At 44.8% G+C, this 18,484-nt stretch overlaps 1 protein-coding gene across 9 annotated transcripts in view; it reads left to right on the forward strand.

Annotated features, from left to right (window-relative positions):
* Positions 1-18,484, forward strand: part of TNIK (TRAF2 and NCK interacting kinase) — a 291,700-nt gene that overhangs the window by 141,421 nt on the left and 131,795 nt on the right. For all 9 annotated transcript variants that reach the window (XR_014547950.1, XM_083613076.1, XM_083613082.1 and 6 more), the window contains one exon: positions 15,296-15,352. Coding sequence is in view for 8 of the 9 variants with exons in the window: in XM_083613076.1 (XP_083469202.1) it covers positions 15,296-15,352 (57 nt within the window). In the remaining variant the exon portion in view is untranslated. The remainder of the gene's footprint in view (positions 1-15,295; positions 15,353-18,484) is intronic.

Raw genomic sequence — 18,484 nt, forward strand, 5'->3', positions numbered from 1 at the left:
AGGTACCGATTGATTGATTGTGTGATTGCAACAATAGATAAAAGCCCACACCCCCCCCAAATGACTATCATCAGTGCAGGTAAGAAAAAAAAATCATTTTAATTTTTATCATCTACAATACTGTCTTATTTATTTTATAGTACAGTACATTGATTATTGCTTTCATTTTATGGATCAATGGTCTCGTTATATAGTAAAATTCATGTTAAATTGCTGTTTTAGGGGTTGTTTTTTAAAGTCTGGAACGGATCAATCCATTTTGCATTACTTTCTATGGGAAAGCTGGCCTTTGTTTTGGAACGCTTTGGTTTTGGAACGGACTTCCAGAACGGATTAAGTTTGAGAACCTAGGTACCACTGTATTTGATTAAGAAACATAATATTCACCCACTGCTCTTTTTAACTACCATTGGTTTTTTCTCTGTGCGTGTGTGAAGCTGATTTCTAGGCTCTTTCTATTGGTTTTTGCATTGATATTTATTTTAGGTAAGCCGCCTTCTGTGGAAGGCAGGATATAATCACCACCATTGTGAAAATTAAAAAACAAAACACAGATGTAGAAATTATTAGCTGTGGCAATGGGTGAATTTCCTGCAGAGTTGGAAGGGGCTTTTAAATCGTTTGTCTGCTTTGAATAGCTTTCAGAAAAGAAAAGTCCCTTTGAACACTCCCTGCATATTGAGTCTTAATATTTATGCAGCAGTTCTTGTTGGCTCGCGTCCATCGTTGAGCCACTAGCTCAACAGCAGAGCACGTGCGTTGCATGCAAAAGGTCCTAGGTTTAATCCCCGACATCTCCAGTTAAGGGAGCTTAGATAACGGGACTGGGAAGGACATCTTGCCTGAGACCTTGGCAGTCGGATAAGACTGTACCGGGCTCAGTGGACCAGTGGTCTGAATCAGTATAAGACTGTAGATTAGTGGTAGAGCACATGCTTCGAATGCAGAAGATTCCAAGTTGAATCCCCTGAAATTTCCAGGTAGGACAAGAAACCCTGTAGATCAGGCATAGGCAAACTTGGCCCTCCAGATGTTTTGGGACTACAGCTCCCATCATCCCTATCTAAGAGATGTCTGTAAGAGGACCAGTGGTCAGGGATGATGGGAGTTGTAGTCCCAAAACATCTGGAGGGCTGAGTTTGCCTGTGCCTGCTATAGATGTCGTGATGGCCGCCGACATGGACTGCTTTAAAGGGGGATTAGCCAAGTTAATGAAGGAAAGGGCTACAAGTGTTAAGTTGTGGGCGAACATATCAGACGACACAGCGATTCTTCCAAAGCAGCTCTTTATTTGTAAGCTGGAACAGAACTGAACTGAGGAGCTCAGTCAGCCTGCTTATATAGAGCTCCACTAGAATGCAACAGTAACCATTTTCTGTAACTAGCCAATCACTGAACGTCACTTTCGATCCTTCATTTGCATAACTATCTACAGTATCCCCCTGCTGGCCCAGGGTGAGAACTTCAGTACATAACACCAAGGATCTACTTGTCTGTGTTACCTGCAGCATCAGAAGTGCATTCCTCTGAATATCAGACACATAGGAACATGAGAAGGGAGAGTGCCATTTGGCTCATGTCGTGCCTGCAGTCTTTCCATAGGAACAGGTAGACCTGTGAGAATGGGATGCTGGACTAGATAGGCTTTCAACTTGCCTGGCAGGACTGCTGTTACGTATCCTGGAGGGCAGTGGTGAGCCTCTGGCCCGCAGGATAAACTTGGCTCGCCAGGGATCCCCAAAACCACACCCACCCATCCCGTGCCAGACATCAAGCGTGACAACAGGTGTGCAGTAGGTACAGATGTGGCTCCAAACGAACGATCAGGAGCTCAAAGTGAGCTCCCATTCATTCCTTTTTCTGAAGTGAAGTCAGTGTTTGAAATTAGCCGGGCGAAATTGCAACTACAGTGGTACCACAATCTGTTCCAAACCAGACTGTTTGCAAACCAAGGTACCACTGTACATGGTTGGCGACCACAGTTTATAAGCTTCAGACTTCCTGAACAGACATTCCATTGTGGCGACTGCAGCCTAGAGTCACAGTGCCATTTGGCACCAAGCTTATATACCTGAGTTTCTAACAATGAGTGAGGTGTGCTCCCACTACCCTTTCACAGCTGAAACCTTTGAAACTGCTGCTAAAACGCACCAAGCACAGGTCTGGCAACACCCCTTGGGCTGCCGTTCCTAAATGCCTGACGCCCAGCTGGCCACCGTGCACTTCAGAACCCTGTGTGAGGGATTTTGACCACCCACCTGCCAGTCAATGTAAACAGTACTGAATTAGACCAATGGCCTGCTTCACTATCTTCCAGCTTCCTGGCGTCACGTGGTCTCTTGACACCCGGAAGCAGGCTTTGTTTGGGTCTGAAAGTTAATGTAAAAAAACCAAAAAACGCAACAACATTCACCTGAAAATTAAATTGTCATCCCACCTGGAGTGTCTTTAGAAACTCACTCTGGGGATTTTTCTTAAAGAAGAAGTAGGGGGGTTTTGAAAATGCGCTGAATGTGCAAGTATGAATAAAATCTGCACTTGTCTGACTTGATAAAGACCCCTTCGCTCTTTCTCCGTTTAAATGCCCCTAAGGGACACTGTCAGAATGATGTCAGAAAGCAGCCAACCAATTTACTGCTTCTCGATGAGGGAGAGGAACGAGAGAGGAAATATATTTCAGATCTTCTGGCAAGTAAGGCTCAGGGCAGCAGTCCTCCTCCTGCTCCTTCTGTCTCTCCTCGGGTTTTATTTTCCTGCGAGGAGAGAGGTGTGTGGTTGTGTTATTTTGAAAGAAAGAGAGACCCCCGTCTAAAGTAGGTAAGGGTCATAGCTCATTAGTAGGATATCTGTTTGGCATGCAGAAGGTCACAGGTTCACCCCTTGGCATCTCCAGGTAAGGCTGGGAAACACTTCTGTCTGAAACCCGGAGAGCCATGGCCTGTCAGAGTGGGCAACGTGACTTGGCATTAGGTATCTTCTGGTAATAGTATCAACAATGAAAATAATTGCAGTAGAACTTGGGGTCACCCAACGAAATAGTTTTGCTACCATTTTAAGATAGGTCAATGAAATAATACTTCATCCAGCACATAAGTAATAACTTTTTACACTTCCGCAGAATGTGGGATGTGTAGCAGTTTAGGACCAAACTGCACACAGTGCTAGTCACATTTTTAAATATGGTATTGACTCAAGTGTAATGCACACCTTTTTTTTTTTTGCCAAACTATGTTGCAAAAATTAGGGTGTGCATTAGATTTGATGGTACATTAAAGGTAAAGGTAAAGGGGCCCCTGTCCAGTCGTGGCCAACTTGGGGGTTGCGGCGCTCATCTCGTTTTATTGTCTGAGGGAGCCGGCGTACAGCTTCCGGGTCCTGTGGCCAGCATGAGTAAACCACTTATGGCGAACCAGAGCAGTGCACGGAAACGCCGTTTACCTTCCCGCTAAAGCGGTACCTATTTATCTACTTGCACTTTGACGTGCTTTCAAACTGCTAGGTTCGCAGGAGCTGAGACCGAGCAACGGGAGCTCACCCCATCATGGGGATTTGAACCACCGATCTTCTGATCAGCAAGTCCTAGGCTCAGTGGTTTAACCCACAGTGCCACCCACGTCCTTGATGGCGCATTAGATTTGCATAAATACAGCTGCTTTTATTAATTAATACAGCTGCTTTTATTTCGAGGGAAGGGTAGCCACCGGGGCCTGTCCCCCTATCTGAAACAGACTCCCAGTTTGGATTGACACCTGAAAACAGTTCCTTCTTGCCTGCTTTAGGCCCCCAAGCATTGTGTTTTTGGCAAGCAGCAACTTTGTGGGGGAAATAGAAGCCGGATGTCGATTGGAAGCACGTTATGATGTAGAAATATCTTGAAAGGCACCTACATATCTCCTTTATTTTGCTTAGCATTTTCACTGTCTTAAGCATGGAGATTTCTTGAGTTATGCTCCTCCGGAGGCTGGTACTTGAATGCAATGATATTTACGTTTTAAAAGCCAAGAACACGTTTTGGCCGCTGTAACGTATTGCTCCAATTTAATGCTATGTGACAGCAGAGATGCATTCACTGCCACTTTTATAATTGCATAGTGGAGTGAGAAATTTGGTTTGCCAACAGTGGTGGCTTATTTAATGGCAATGGGAGCACAAATGAATTTTTACTATATAATTTTGTACAAACCATTAAGGTACCGTACTTCAGATGTGACCTATTATTTCCCGGCCTGAGTCTCTCCTGGTTGCCATGCTTTCCTGTCTGCCTATCGACTTTCCACAGAGAAAGAGCTGCATTCTGAATGCACACTGTTTATCAATACTTGTATGCTAATATTCATGATCGAGAATCAGCAACTCTCGCTCCCCTGCCCCCAGGCATCGATCACAAGTCCCAAATACAGGAGCCAGATTGCTGGCTGAGGTTCCATTTAGCACTCATATAACCTGTTTAAAAACAGCTGTAATGGTTGACAGTTTGTTTCAAGGCCCAATTCAAGGTACTCACATTAACACATACCGTCCAATGTTTCTCAAATGAAAACAGGGACGTCCTATTCTACTCTTGAGAGTCCCATGGACTGCAAGAAGATCAAACCGATCCATTCTTAAGGAAATCAGCCCTGAGTGCTCAATGGAAGGACAGATCCTGAAGCTGAGGCTCCAATACTTTGGCCACCTGATGAGAAGACAAAACTCCCTGGAAAAGACCCTGATGTTGGGAAAGATGGAGGGCACAAGGAGAAGGGGATGACAGCGGACGAGATGGTTGGACAGTGTTCTCGAAGTTTGACCAAACTGCGGGAGGCAGTGAAAGACAGGAGTGCCTGGTGTGCTCTGGTCCATGGGGTCACGAAGAGTCGGACACGACTAAACGACTAAACAACAACAACAAATTCTACTATGTTTATGATTATCACCCTGCCCATCTGACTGGGTTGCCCCAGCCACTCTGGGCAGCTCCCAACATATATAAAAACATCATAAAACACTGAATATTTAAAAATGTCCCTATACAGGACTGCCTTCAGATGTCTTCTCAAGGTTGTAGAGTTACTTTATCTCCTTGGCCCGAGAGTCGCATAACTCCATACCCTCCAACATTTCTCTGATGAAAATAGGGACATCCTAAGGAAAAGTGGGACATTCCAGGATCCAATCAGAAACCGTGGCGGCTTCTGTAAATTCGGGACTGTCCTTGGAAAATAGGGACACTTAAGAGGGTCTGTTAACATTCAAAATCTGAAATGACCCAGGCCCCAAATATCTGAAAGATGGTCTCCACATGCTTATCCACTTTCTCAGGTGTTATGATCTGCAGATCATGTTCGTTCCACCACCTCAGGAGGGTGGGGGATGGCAACCGTGAGAGCACTTTCTCTGTGGCAGCCCCTAAACTGTGGAACAGCCTCCCCACAGACCTGCACCTAGCATCTTCACTGAACAGCTTTGTGTTTTTGAAAAAAGCAGAAGAACATGGTCTCCTGCTTGTGGTTCAGGAGAGGGAGACGGACGTTCCTGCCTGGTAACAGTAAACCCAAGTGTAGACTAAAACTCCCATCTGCCTCAGCTGCTTAGGCAATGGTCAGGGATCATGGGACTTGCAATCTGGCAACATCTGGAGGGCACCAAAACAGTTTAGCTAGAAGAGGGGAGAGAAGAATGCGCAGGCCTGAGGCTCACAAATGCAACCCCAGATGGGGCTCATGGGTGTAAGACTAAACTTCACTTAGTGTTACATCTGAGCCAAGGCCAGTTCATATGAAAGTCCACAGGCTTTTCTCCAAAGTAGGGAGCAAAATAAATACTAGAAACACACACACACAAGCAGTCTTGGAGAACAGGTCTACCATTTTGGATTGACCAATATGGTTACTGATTGGGGTGTTGAGACCTGGGTAGACCTGGCACCTGTGTATCTACATCCCCCCCCCCATGAAAAGCCCTTCTTTTTATAAGCAGCATCTTGGAGCATGAATGGGAAGGATGACGATAATATGACTCTGCTGGGTTGTTTATTTATTTTTTGCTGCTTATCCCCCCCTGTACCTGTAAAGTGTAAGAAGACAGGATTCTTTGGGTGTGCGTCTCGCCATTTGCTAAGCTAGTTTCACTTGGTCTGCTGAACGTGTCTGTGTGGTTGTTGTTTAGAAAAAGCTAATAGCGATTTGTCAGCTCTGCCCTGGTGGATAGGAGTGCCGAGGTATTTCCCTCCCTCCCTCTTCCCCGAAAGTGGCAGAATATCAAATATTTATGCAAGTAGACTATTTTGCAAGTGCATTCTGGTCATTTTATGTGACTAGGTCGAACAGAATGCCTGGGGAAGCTGTCAGGGGTGTGTGAGCGTGAGAGAGGGAGAGAGAGAGAGAGAGAGAGACGCTCTCTTTCCCATAATGCACTGAGATTTGATCAATCAAAGTTAGTGTTGCCAGATGCTCACTCAGATGAGCCCTTTTTCTTTCCCATAATGAAGCCATGGAAGCTCTTGAGGAAGCAGGAGTTCCATCTGATTGGGTATGAGGGAAGCTCTTCTCCATTTTCTGCCAGCTACTTTGAAAAAAAAAAATACTGTTCCTCCAAGCTACTATCTTATTTAGCTGTGCTATTTTGCTCTGTAGCCAAAATTAGAAAAATATCAGCAGAAGGCAGGGAGTTTAAGAATCTTCATGGCAACAATTGCATCATGAACCACCCTGTGTTCTTTTGCTTCTTGTAGAATCCTGACAATTTAACTTTAATAATAATAATAATAATAATAATAATAATAATAATAATAATAATAATAATAGAATGGGCTTACAGCCTAGTGAGGCAGTGTAGTTGAAATATAGGTGTGAAATTGAATATATTATCTGTGTATGTGTATGTAAGCGAATGCTTAGAAACCTAAATCAAAACTGAGTGTTTGTGCAAATTAGGTTATGACGTGCAAACTGTCTTGTATTTGTTTATGATTCTATTTATTTATTTTTAAAAAAACTATCAGTATCACTCCAAGACGCCTCTGTGAGGCATCAAAGTCGCCTATTGGTATAAAAAGTCACTACCAATCAAATACAGAAATTTCAAAACAAAACGACTGAGACAGTTTCCAATAGAAAAAGTTAGTGGTTGTCTCATAATTTTTTCATAGGGATGTCAGATAATGATCTCACATAAACTCTTTTCCGGTAAAATTCTGTGGAGTGTTGGTAATGGGGGACAGTTTGGCTCTGTTCAGACATGCATAGTTTAGCATTCTGAGAATGAACTGTGGCAAGCCTTGGGCTCTTGGGTTCCTTCTCTCTCCTCTCTCCTTTATGCAGGATGGCAGGTGATGTGACTCTTCCACTTCTGGTTTGGAAGAAACTGCTGTTTCCTATTGCTTCTGAATTTGGGAAACCGGCTTAGCCTAAACTATGGTTAGTTAAAACACACCAGAACCAAACTGTGGTTTCACATCCTGTTTTTTTTTTTTTTTAACTAACCATAGGTAAACTAAACAAGTGTCCTGAGATTGGGGGTAATGGAAGGCAGCAAAATTGAAACGATCAGCTTTCGGTCTCGCTCTCTTACACAAGAAAGAGGAAGAGGGGAGAATGTGTGAGCTTAAGGCTCACTATGGCTCATTCTTGCAATGTTGGAACCTCTTTGTTTAGCATTATGCCTAAACTGGGCCTTTATATTACCTAATCACACAGAACTGACTCTCCAGAAGAGACGAAAGATGCCCCGGGTGGTTTAAAGCAGCACACCATATTCATATACTTGACTACAACCTGTTTAATTTAAAAAAAAGCAATGTAAAAACTGCACCTAGCTTAATCAAGCTGAACATAACAGATGCAAACTATGTTCCATTTCAATGTCACTTAATCTTAGAACCTTTTCCAGCTGTCTCTACAGTGTCAATTTTACCCTAAGAATTTCTACTGATTGAAACAGCTACATTTAAAATGTACAGCTCGGGAACGCCGAGGGCCACTCTGAGATTATATGCAGCGCTGATGAATATTTATAAGGTGTATACATAACCTTCAAAATTCCTTTGTCTTGAAAAACTCTGCAGATTACACACAGATCTGCCACTCTAAACTTTCTCTGTCACTGCCCTCGTTTTGTGGGAATCTGAGTAACGTCCACATAACACTCATGACATTCTTGAGTTAGCGATAGCTAGGTAATGTTTTAAAGGTAATTAGAGGGATCGCTTCATGCTCAGATGAGTGCTCAATCAAAAACAACAACAGCTTTGACATTCTCACTCGGATAAGCTGTGAGTTGAGTTTGGGTTTGTACCCAAATAAGCTTTGACAGCATATCGGGGGGAGGAAAGCTATGCCAACAACATCATGCGCACACACAACAATGTAAAGCAGAAACCTTGATATTGATAAAGAATCAGATACAAGGATGCATGTTTGATGAGCTTAGTGGGCTACGATAATGAATAGATTTGAGTTGGAAGATAGTATTTGGCTGAAGCAGAGATGGTTGAAGACATCTGGTGCCTGAGGCAGAAAATGCAAGCGGTTTCTCCCAGGGTGATGAACATGTCATAAAACCCAAACAATGGAAGACCTCGTTGGATGAGGCACCTAGCAAGTGTAACTAACTAAATAAATGACTGTCCATTCATAGTGCTTCACAGCACCCCAAATCTGCTGCCTGAGCTGGACCACCTCATCCTGCCCAATGGTAGGGTCAGCTGTGAAAATGCACTGACTCTTTGAGCAGTGGCCAGCCTTTCTGGTCAAATGTGTCAGCCGCTGTGTCCAAGGTATGTGAGAGGCATAACTCCTAGGACATACTACAATACATATACAGACTCCTGGGTCTTGGAATGGTTTTCTGCATCGCCTGCTGATGAACCACCTACTGGGAAGAGGCATGCTGCAGAAATGTCCCTAGACTGCCATAAACTGATGCTTGCTGTTCTGCTTGTGGCACCTGTCAGTCACCCATGATTTAGCTGGACATTTTCACCTGTCCTCTCTTGAAACTTCTAGGACAGGCACCCCCAAACTTGGACCTCCAGATGTTTTGGGACTACAACTCCCATCATCCCTAGCTAACAGGACCAGTGGTCAGGGATGATGGGAATTGTAGTCCCAAAACATCTAGCGGGCCGAGTTTGGGGATGCCTGCTGTAGGAGAATCACAACATGTCTAAGAATGCAAACCTAGAAGCGCATCGTGAGTTAAGCATAAGTTTGATGGAATGCAACTGAATTAAAACCACTTCAGCCTCTTGCTGAACCATATTTGTGATGAACCAGCACAACTGGAAGTGTCTTGCAACGCTTCCAGGTAAGGATTGGGCACACATCAAATTCAGAGTTTCATTTTGCTGTGGGAGGGAATTAGTTCCTTGAACTAGTTTTTTTTTTCTTATAGAGTAGCCTTCACCAACAGCTATCACCCTGCATTGGAGCAGGGGTGGTGTTGTTTAGTCGTGTCTGACTCTTCGTGACCCCATGGACCAGAGCACGCCAGCCACTCCTGTCTTCCACTGCCTCCCACAGTTTGGTCAAACTCATGCTGGTAGCTTTGAGAACACTGTCCAACCATCGGTTTGATCTTCTTGCAGTCCATGGGACTCTCAAGAGTCTCCTCCAGCACCATAATTCAAAAGCATTAATTCTTCAGCGATCAGCCTTCTTTATGGTCCAGCTTTCACTTCCATACATCACTACTGGGAAAACATCACTACTGGGAGCAGGGGTAGTAACAGTTATTCCCTCTAGATGCTGTTGAATTTCAACTAACAGCCCCAGGCAGCATGGCTAATGGTCAGGGGATGATCGAGGGTGCAATCCAGCAACATCTGAAGAGTGCCATTTTGGCTTGCCTCTGCACCTGTTCCACATTTTTCTCCAGGCAGGGTTCTCGTGCTTTGCCCAGCTGTCTGGAAGACAGAAATGCAACAGGCAGAATGTTCCAATTCCATCCTTTGTAGCAGGAAAGAAAGTTTTACTTGTAGAATTTTTGCCTGCCTTTTATGTCTCAGTGGGATGTGGGGAGGGGGGATTTGAAACCTTTGCCTCCAACTCTCCCTTTGCTGTTTTCTTCTTGGTTGAACCGAAACTTTAGGATCCTAATGGGAAGCATCCTTTCCTCCCAAATCTTTTGCATGTGAAACTTTGTAAAATCTGATGTATATTAATGGCACCAGTGTTTGAATGATGTAGAGAATGATGGGAGCTAGATAGAAATGCCAATGTAATTCTCAAATCCCTGACCTCTGAATCCCTGTTAGGATCCTCCACCTCCAGACATCTAAAATTCTGTAATTAAGTAGATCAGCCTCAAATGTATAAAGGATAATTCGAGTATTGGATGATGTGGTATAAATGATTAATCTCAAGAGGTGTCCCGAGCACTGTCTAGTCCTGTTATGGCTGGGCCAGGGAGGTAATCAATGCCTCCTTGAGGTTCCTGCCTACTTGAAGGAGGCAGTGGTAAAACCACTCAAGAAAGAGGCCTTTTCGGTGGTGGCTCCCGGCTTGTGGAATGCTGTCCCCAGGGATGCTAGCCTGGTGCCACCGTTGCATATCTGTGACTAATTAAACAATCTGTGTCCTTTTAAACTGGAGGGGGGGAGAGTATTGTTTTCATTTGTAACTGTGTTACGTATTTTTGTGTTTCTCGATTATAAACTGCCCTGTGATCCTCAGATGAAGGGCGATACAGGAATTAATAAATGATAAAAAATAATTAATGAATAGGCTGAAAGACACAACTCCAGTATGGTCCGTGTGCCTTGTCTGTATCCTACTCTTAATATCTGATTTGGGAACAGCTTCTCATTCATTTTTTTTAAAAAATTAGGCACTACTCAGCTCAGGCTATGAAAATTCATCCAGATGACCTCAGTTCACCCTGGTTTCAGGCTGGCTCTCATTAGGAGGCAAAACATTTTCTTGCCAGGAGAAGCGCATTGGCATGCTTCACACAGTCGTTTGAGGAGAAGCCAGCGCATTAGGCAGTTCCATGAGAAGGGCGCCTGCCTAAAGCAGACAGTGCCACTCTGCTGGAATGCTAACTGGCTTTTTAGGTCAGCTGCAACTGAGCCATCGCCAGCCTGGTTCCTTCAAGATTCTTTGGACTCTCATTAGCCCAAATCCCATTCATATATACCATTATTTGCACCCAGAGAACAGTGTGAAGGGTTCTGATGCCACTTTGCTGAAGCTTAAGTTAAGCTAGGTTTGTTTTTCACAGGTATACGTCGCTGTTGAGTGCAAATTCAGTTCTCTTCATAATAGAGAATTAGACACACTACTTCTTTTTTAAGCCATCTCATCTTGCTTCTTTTATGAAATCCATGTTTTTCTTTTGAAGGTCATGGGTGTGCAGCCTTGATATCAGGAATGCATTAATAAATAAATTTAAATTCGCTGTGTTTGTGGTGTTGGAGAAGCTGAATTCTACAACCTGTGTACATTTTGCAATTGAGCACATTTGATTACGTTTTCCCAGTTTGAAAAAAGTTCTATAGTTTCATGCTGGCTTTGCTAGTAAACTGATGGTGGCAGAAAGCTCTACAGACCTCTGAGAGACAAGTGTGGCACCGAGCTCCGAAAGTTGCATTAGGACTACAGAGACTTGGGTTCAAATCCCCAGTGGCGTAGCGTGGGGGGTGCAGGGGGGGCCGGCCGCACCGGGCGCAACATCTGGGGGTTAGGGTTAGGGGGCACAAATCCACGGGTTAGGGGGCGCAAATCCACAGGTTAGGGGGCGCAAATTACTTGCCTTGCCCTGGGTGCTGACAACCCACGCTACGCCACTGCAAATCCCCGTTCAGCTGTGAAGTTCCTGGAGGGACTACAAGGTAGTCACTCTTTCTTAGCCTAACCTACATAACAGGATTGTTGTGAGAATAGGATGAGAATGTGGGGGGTGGGGGAAGAACCATGCTCATCCTTGATGAAGGATATATACACACACACACAGACACACACACACAGTGGTACCTCTAGATGCGAACGGGATCCGTTCAGGAGCCCCGTTCGCATCTAGAAGCAAACGTAACCAGTGACGGCAGGTCTGCGCATGCGCACATCGCTTTTCGCCGCTTCTGCGCATGCGCGTGACGTCACTTTGACCGTCTGTGCATGCGCAAGCGGCGAAACCCGGAAGCAACGCACTCCGTTACTTCCGGGTTGCTGCGGAGCGCAACTTGAATGCGCTCATTCCGAAGCACATTCAACCCGAGGTATTACTCTCTCTCTCTGTGTGCGTGTGTATATATGTATATTATAATATAATATATATATTATATTATATATAATGTATTTATAATATATATAATATATCCTGTCATGTTCCTGTGTACTTCTGACTTCTGAGAATTTCAGCAGGCATTAACCCCACCATACACTTTCAAAGATAAAGGTTTGAAACAGGCACTTTTCAAATGGAAGCCGAGATTTCCAAGAAACTGAATCCGGCCCATACCATGTCCTTCGTTTCTCCCTTCCCGGCATTCCTGTGGAATGGCAGCACACAGCCTTGAGTGTAGGAACCTGTGTTCTATATTGGGCATCCTTTAAAATACCTCAGAGCGTCGCAAACTTACCACAATTTTTGAGCAGCATTTGGGAGGTGGTGGGCAGAACTGACTGCAATGTGATCCAGTAAAAGCTTTTAAGAGCCGATGCAAAATGCATGAGCACGCCAGCCACCAACAGTTATTTTGTACTGCTTTCCTGGAAGAGAGAGAAAATCTCGGTACTGTGTGTGTCGTGTGGGTGGGTGTGCTCTGTTGCTCCTTTACAAAAGGTGCTTGCTTGAAAAGCTTTAGATCTACACCATCCAAGCTCTGATTGTCCTCGCTTCCCCTTCTGTTGCCTGTGTGTGTGTGTGTGTGTGTGTGCCCTGGCACACTGAACGTTCCCTCAGGACTCTGGGATCCTCTGCAGTGACCTAGTTTCCTTCCATACAGTGATGAAGAGTTCAGCGCCAGGCCCAGCCTGGGAATTTACCGCATGGGTCTCCTGGAAGGAGAAAGCCAATAATCCGTGGCCTTAGCAGAGTCACTGCCGCTCTCGTGTTGTGAGGAGGGCTGCTGCTGCTAGGCAGTAGGCCTCTCCGTGAATCAATCACCTAGCATTTTCCTCATGAAACTACTTACACTTGGCTTCCCTTGCCAGTTCGACTATTTATTTACAAAATTAGTTGTAATATCGCGAGGTGCCTTGTACTGCCCTTTTGAGGGTGCGAGGCACCTCACAATTTCACGAAACAACACAATAAATGAATTTAAATGATAAAGCTACCAGTTCTCTATCTCCGGGTCTCAAGCTGTTGTTGGACTACAAGTCCCATCGTCCCTGACCGCTGGTCCCGCTAGCTAGAGATGATGGGAATTGCAATCCAACAACAGTTGGGAACCCAAGTTTGAGAAACGCGGTGAGAAGAAGAAATCAATTTAAGCCAAATGTTTTATTGCAAAGTTGTTATTTGTGTAAGCCGTCTTAGAAGTGTTGCAGTCTTTAAAGGTGACTTGGAAATACTTGTTATAATTATAACAGGGTTTATTTCTGATCGAAGAAAAGGAGGAAGGGATAGAACTGAAATGCAAATATACAAGGATATAAGCATATATTTAACATACGATATCCATACTCTGCAAAGAAAGAAAGAAAGAAAGCCACTACTGTTAAAATAAGAACACTGTTTTGCCCAGCTGTTTCCTTTTTCACTGCACTGTTTGCATACTTAACTTCTCTTCAGTATGAGGAAGATCTCATTACATCAGAAAATACCCTTGTGCTTCAAAATGCAATGGGTTGTCTGCAACACTGCAGATGTTCCACTTACACAATGGGATTTCCTCTTCTTCTCTCCCACCCCCTCCAAAATCTGCTCTGAGGGTCCCCCAAACCTCTAGGGCAGATTTGAGGGGGGCGTTCAGGGAAGAGGTGAGGAGGGAGAAGTTCCATTGTGCAAGGGGCAGTCTGCGAAGGTAACAACAGTGTTGGAAAAAATCCAATATGTCTGCCTTAAATGTGAATCACAAAATTACAGTGGTAACGGGCGGTGGTAATTACCCGATAAATCGGTTGGGATTCCTCTTCCCCGTTTCCCAGGTTTGGGGGCAAGTAATTTGAATTGTAACAAGATTTGGCGTTTCCTTCTCAGAATAGGAATGTGACTCTCATTTGCAGCTTCCCTCAAATTGTAAGGGCTCATCCTGTCAAAGGTTGACAGTTATGTCATTTCGTTCCATGTGGAATGAGGCTAATCTACTAATTTTTCCATATCCAGGACCTTATTTAACATCAAAGTGCCGGCTCCGAGGTGTATTATTAGTTGCTTGTGTGTTCAGCCACAAAGTAAATCTGCTTCAGGCTAGGAAGAAAAAATCTAGTATGAAAGAACAATAGTCTCTAAATCCTTAAGTGTCCTCCTGCGTATTTGCCATTATATGGAAGATGAAAAGGAACCTAAAGGCTTCAGGCCCAGCTAGATGATACATGAAATGTGTCGCTGCATTTCATATATATATATATATATATATATATATATATATATATATATGTATGTATGTATGAAAGAAAAAGGCAGCTGGAGGGGGTGTTAACCCTTACCTCCGGCACTGTATTCCTAATTAAAATTGCCCTCTCCACCGAAGCTGTTCCCCCAGGCCGGTAGGGCAACTCTCATTAGCACCAGTGGACACTTCCTTCATTCTGAACATAGCAGTTGTGTATGGTGGGTGGGTGTGATCCTAGTTGCCGTCCCCTTGGATGGGAGGTTGCCTGTTCTTGCAGGGGTTGCACTGCCTCTGAAGGAGCAGGTATACAGCTTGCAGGTACTTCTGGGTCCTTGGCTGTCGCTTGAGGCTCAGGTGGCCTCAGTGGCACAGAATCCCTTCCATCAGCTTTGGCATAGGACTTTCTCTGAAGACGGTTCGAAAACTTCAGAATTTGGCAGCCAGGTTGCTCGCTGGGGCAAGACCGTTTGAGCATATTGCACTGATCCTGGCCCGACTGTGCTGTATCTGTATCACCTTCCCAAGTTGCAGAGGGAATCCAGTGGAGGCGTGAAGCAGATTGTATGGTGAAATAGCAGAATGACTCATAGGAGAATGAACGACAATGTGTTGGCATGCACACCGATGGGCAATGAGAATGTTATTGCTTCCTGAATTTTTAGTGAGTTTCTAGTGGGAATGGAGCTATTAACTGCCATATTCCCAGGAGAAGCACGCGCTGAGTACACCAGGGCTGGTGGAGTGGGAGTTTGTGGCAGAATCCTTCCATCATTGCATAACTGGGACAGCTAAGTGATTCCTTTATTTCTTCTTTCCTAGGGTCGCCATGTCAAAACAGGACAGCTTGCAGCTATTAAAGTCATGGATGTCACTGGGGTAATGTATTATTCTTTTCTTGACTTTATGATTGTGTAATCTACTGAACAGTGTGCAGCTCCGTCAAATATTGAAACCTCAGTTTTGCCGTCCATTGGTTTGCATAGCAAGAGAACACTTGTGGATTTAGATGGGAAGGGAAGTGGACCCTTTTTCGTTTAAAAAGCAATGATTGGCATCCTTAGTCAGCAGCAGGCTCACCGTCATGCAAGAACCTATAGTTGACCCTCAAGTTGCTGTGCTGCAGCTCATTGTGAATCTAGCTTGGATAGGAAGCTGCCTTATTCTGTGTCAGACACTTTGCCCATCTAGCTCAGTTTTGTCGGCACTGACCTGGCAGCTTCTTTACAGTTTTTCAGGAAGGGGAGAATCCCAGGCCTACCTGGAGATGCTGGGGACCGAACCTGGGACCTTCTGCATGCAAAACAGGTGCTCTGCTTATGAGTTATGGTCCTTCTGCGCCCAGTTTGATGAGCAAGCAGGACGTCAACAAGGAGGCGCAGACACCGCCACTTGCTTGCCTACCCTCATTTTCCAGCATCAATCAACCATGCCCGCTTTGATGGCTGTCGCTGTCCGATTAGTCTAGCTGAGAGGTATGAGTGGCTGTCCTAAGCTGGCAAGCTTGTTGTGTCTTTGCTCTGCCCCTTCCCCAGGTGCTTTCGAGGGATAATTCTGCAGAATCTGTTCAAACGCATAGCTTGAGAAAATACCTTATTTTTCGCTCTATAGGACACACTTTTATGCCTCCAAAAATTAAGGGGAAATGTGTGTGCGTCCTATGGAGCAAATGCAGGCTCCTTGGCTTCAGCGATAGCAACGCGAAGCCTCTGAAGGCTTCACATTGCTTTCGCTGAAGGCTGGAGAGCGAGAGGGGTCGGATTCAGGGATAGCCGCCTGAAGCCTGTGGAGCACAGCACGAGTTCCCGCTGCGCTCTGCAGGCTTCGGGTTCCTTTTGCTGAAGCCGGAAGAGCAGAAGGGGCTCCGTTTCTTCTGCCGCTTCGCTAAAGGGGCGCTGAGCAGAGAGGGGGAGATTTTTTTTTTCTTGTTCTCCCCCTCTAAAACAAGGTGCATCTTATGGTCCGGTGCGTCCTATAGAGCGAAAAATACGGTAAATGAATCTCTTCTATTCCTTCACCCCTCCCCTGGTACAAGTCCTCTGGGTGTCATCTTACTAGATGGCATTCTTCCACCCAGGGTTGAGCTGGAACTCACTGGATCAAGAAACACTGCTCAGAATGAGATATTTTTTACCAATAGCAATAGAAAGACGTATGCCACAACTCGGTGCGTGGGAGCCTTTGATATTCTGAGCCCTGAATTGTTTCACCTTGCAAGAACCCAGAGTTGGGTGCATTGAGCTGTTGTGTGGCTAGAAGATGCGTTGCAGAAAATGCATAAATATGGTCACTGAGGAATTTGCATGACAAAAAAGGAACAGGGATTTTCAAGGTATTAAGCTTGTTATTCCTTTAATAGGAGGAAAATAAACTACGTGCTTGCCAAAAGGCCACAGGGGAAGATAGTGTAGAATCGCTAAAGCTTTCGGAAGCATAAGCACTTCGGGGTTTACTTAATAAGAGTCTTAATTCACGAAAAATCACACACCATGTTTTTAAGCCTCATTCTCAGATTTTGTGCCTGAAAATGCAGCGTGAGATTTCAGGGAGAGCTTGTATTAAAAAGAAGACAATTAAATACAGGATTTAAGCCAATCCCCTTCTCTCCCCACCCCCACTTTCTCTCACACATGCTGCTGCTTCAGCAGCACATCCATCCACTCCTCTGTCACTTACACACTCATACTCCCTTCTCTGAACGTTGTGGGTTCTTCTGGCTCACACTTGCTTTGTCTTCTGGCAGCCATTTTTCTTTTGGCTCAGACAGAGAAGTCTCAATTTGCTGACTACAGTCGCACCTTGGAAGTGGAACGGAATCCGTTCCGGAAGTCAAACCAAAGCGTGGCTTCTGATTGGCAGCCGGAAGCCCCTGCAGCCGATCAGAATCCTGGTCGGACGTTTGGCTTCCAAAAACAGTGCGCAAACCAGAACAGTCACTTCTGGGTTTGCGGCATTTGAGAGCCGAAACGGTCAAGAACTATGCTGTTCAGAAGTCAAGATACCATTGTATACAGGTGCTCATATCTGGCTCCTGGTTCAACGATACATTGGAACGGGAGCTTTAAGCCTGACTGCTTTTAGAATAAACAGCAGATTTTCGTCGGGATAGGTATACAGTGGTACCTCGGGTTAAGTACTTAATTCATTCTGGAGGTCCGTACTTAACCTGAAACTGTTCTTAACCTGAAGCACCACTTCAGCTAATGGGGTCTCCTGCTGCTGCCGTGCTGCCAGAGCACAATTTCTGTTCTCATCCTGAAGCAAAGTTCTTAACCCGAGGTAATATTTCTGGGTTAGCGGAGTCTGTAACCTGAAGCGTATGTAACCCGAGGTACCACTGTAACTGCATGTCACTTCACTCCAAATCTTCAGATGACATCAACCAGTGGTTCCAAGTGGATGTCAAAATGGTGCTCACTCAAGTCACATCCCAGCCAGCTAGCTTGGAAGGATACCATAGTCAATAATATTGTGAATACCCTTTAAGAAATGTCCAAGAGTCTACAAATAGAATGATTGAAAAGGGCCTGCCATTCACTGGGAAGCAGGGCTAGCCTCAGTTTGAGGGGGGTCCTTGGAGAAAGGCACCCTTTGATCAAAGGAACAGGTTGCTGCGAGAATTGCTAATTTCCTGAATGCCTATTTCGTACCAGACAAGGTTCAAGCTTCTTCTGTTAATTCACAAAGCCCTAAACTCCTTAGGCCCAGAGTACTTTAAGGACTGCCTCATTACTTATGTTCCACCTTGATCACTGAGATTTTTGGATGGGGCTCTTTTCATGCCCCCACCTAGGGTTCAGTTTGCTTTCAGCAAGGACTGAGCCTTTAGTCCGGCACACCCTGACCTGGGAAACCTCTTGCCAATAGAAATTGGAGCATGAATCATCCCAGTTTTCTTCTAGCTGTCTTCTAAAAACTAAGGCTTTTGTAATTCGATTTTTTTTTAACCAACAAGTATTTATTGACATGATGTTGATGTTCTCACAGAATTGAGAAAAAACATACTGTAGT

Source organism: Podarcis filfolensis (assembly GCF_964270895.1).
Source record: "Podarcis filfolensis genome assembly, chromosome: 5".
In the NCBI taxonomy this organism is placed as follows: domain Eukaryota; kingdom Metazoa; phylum Chordata; class Lepidosauria; order Squamata; family Lacertidae; genus Podarcis; species Podarcis filfolensis.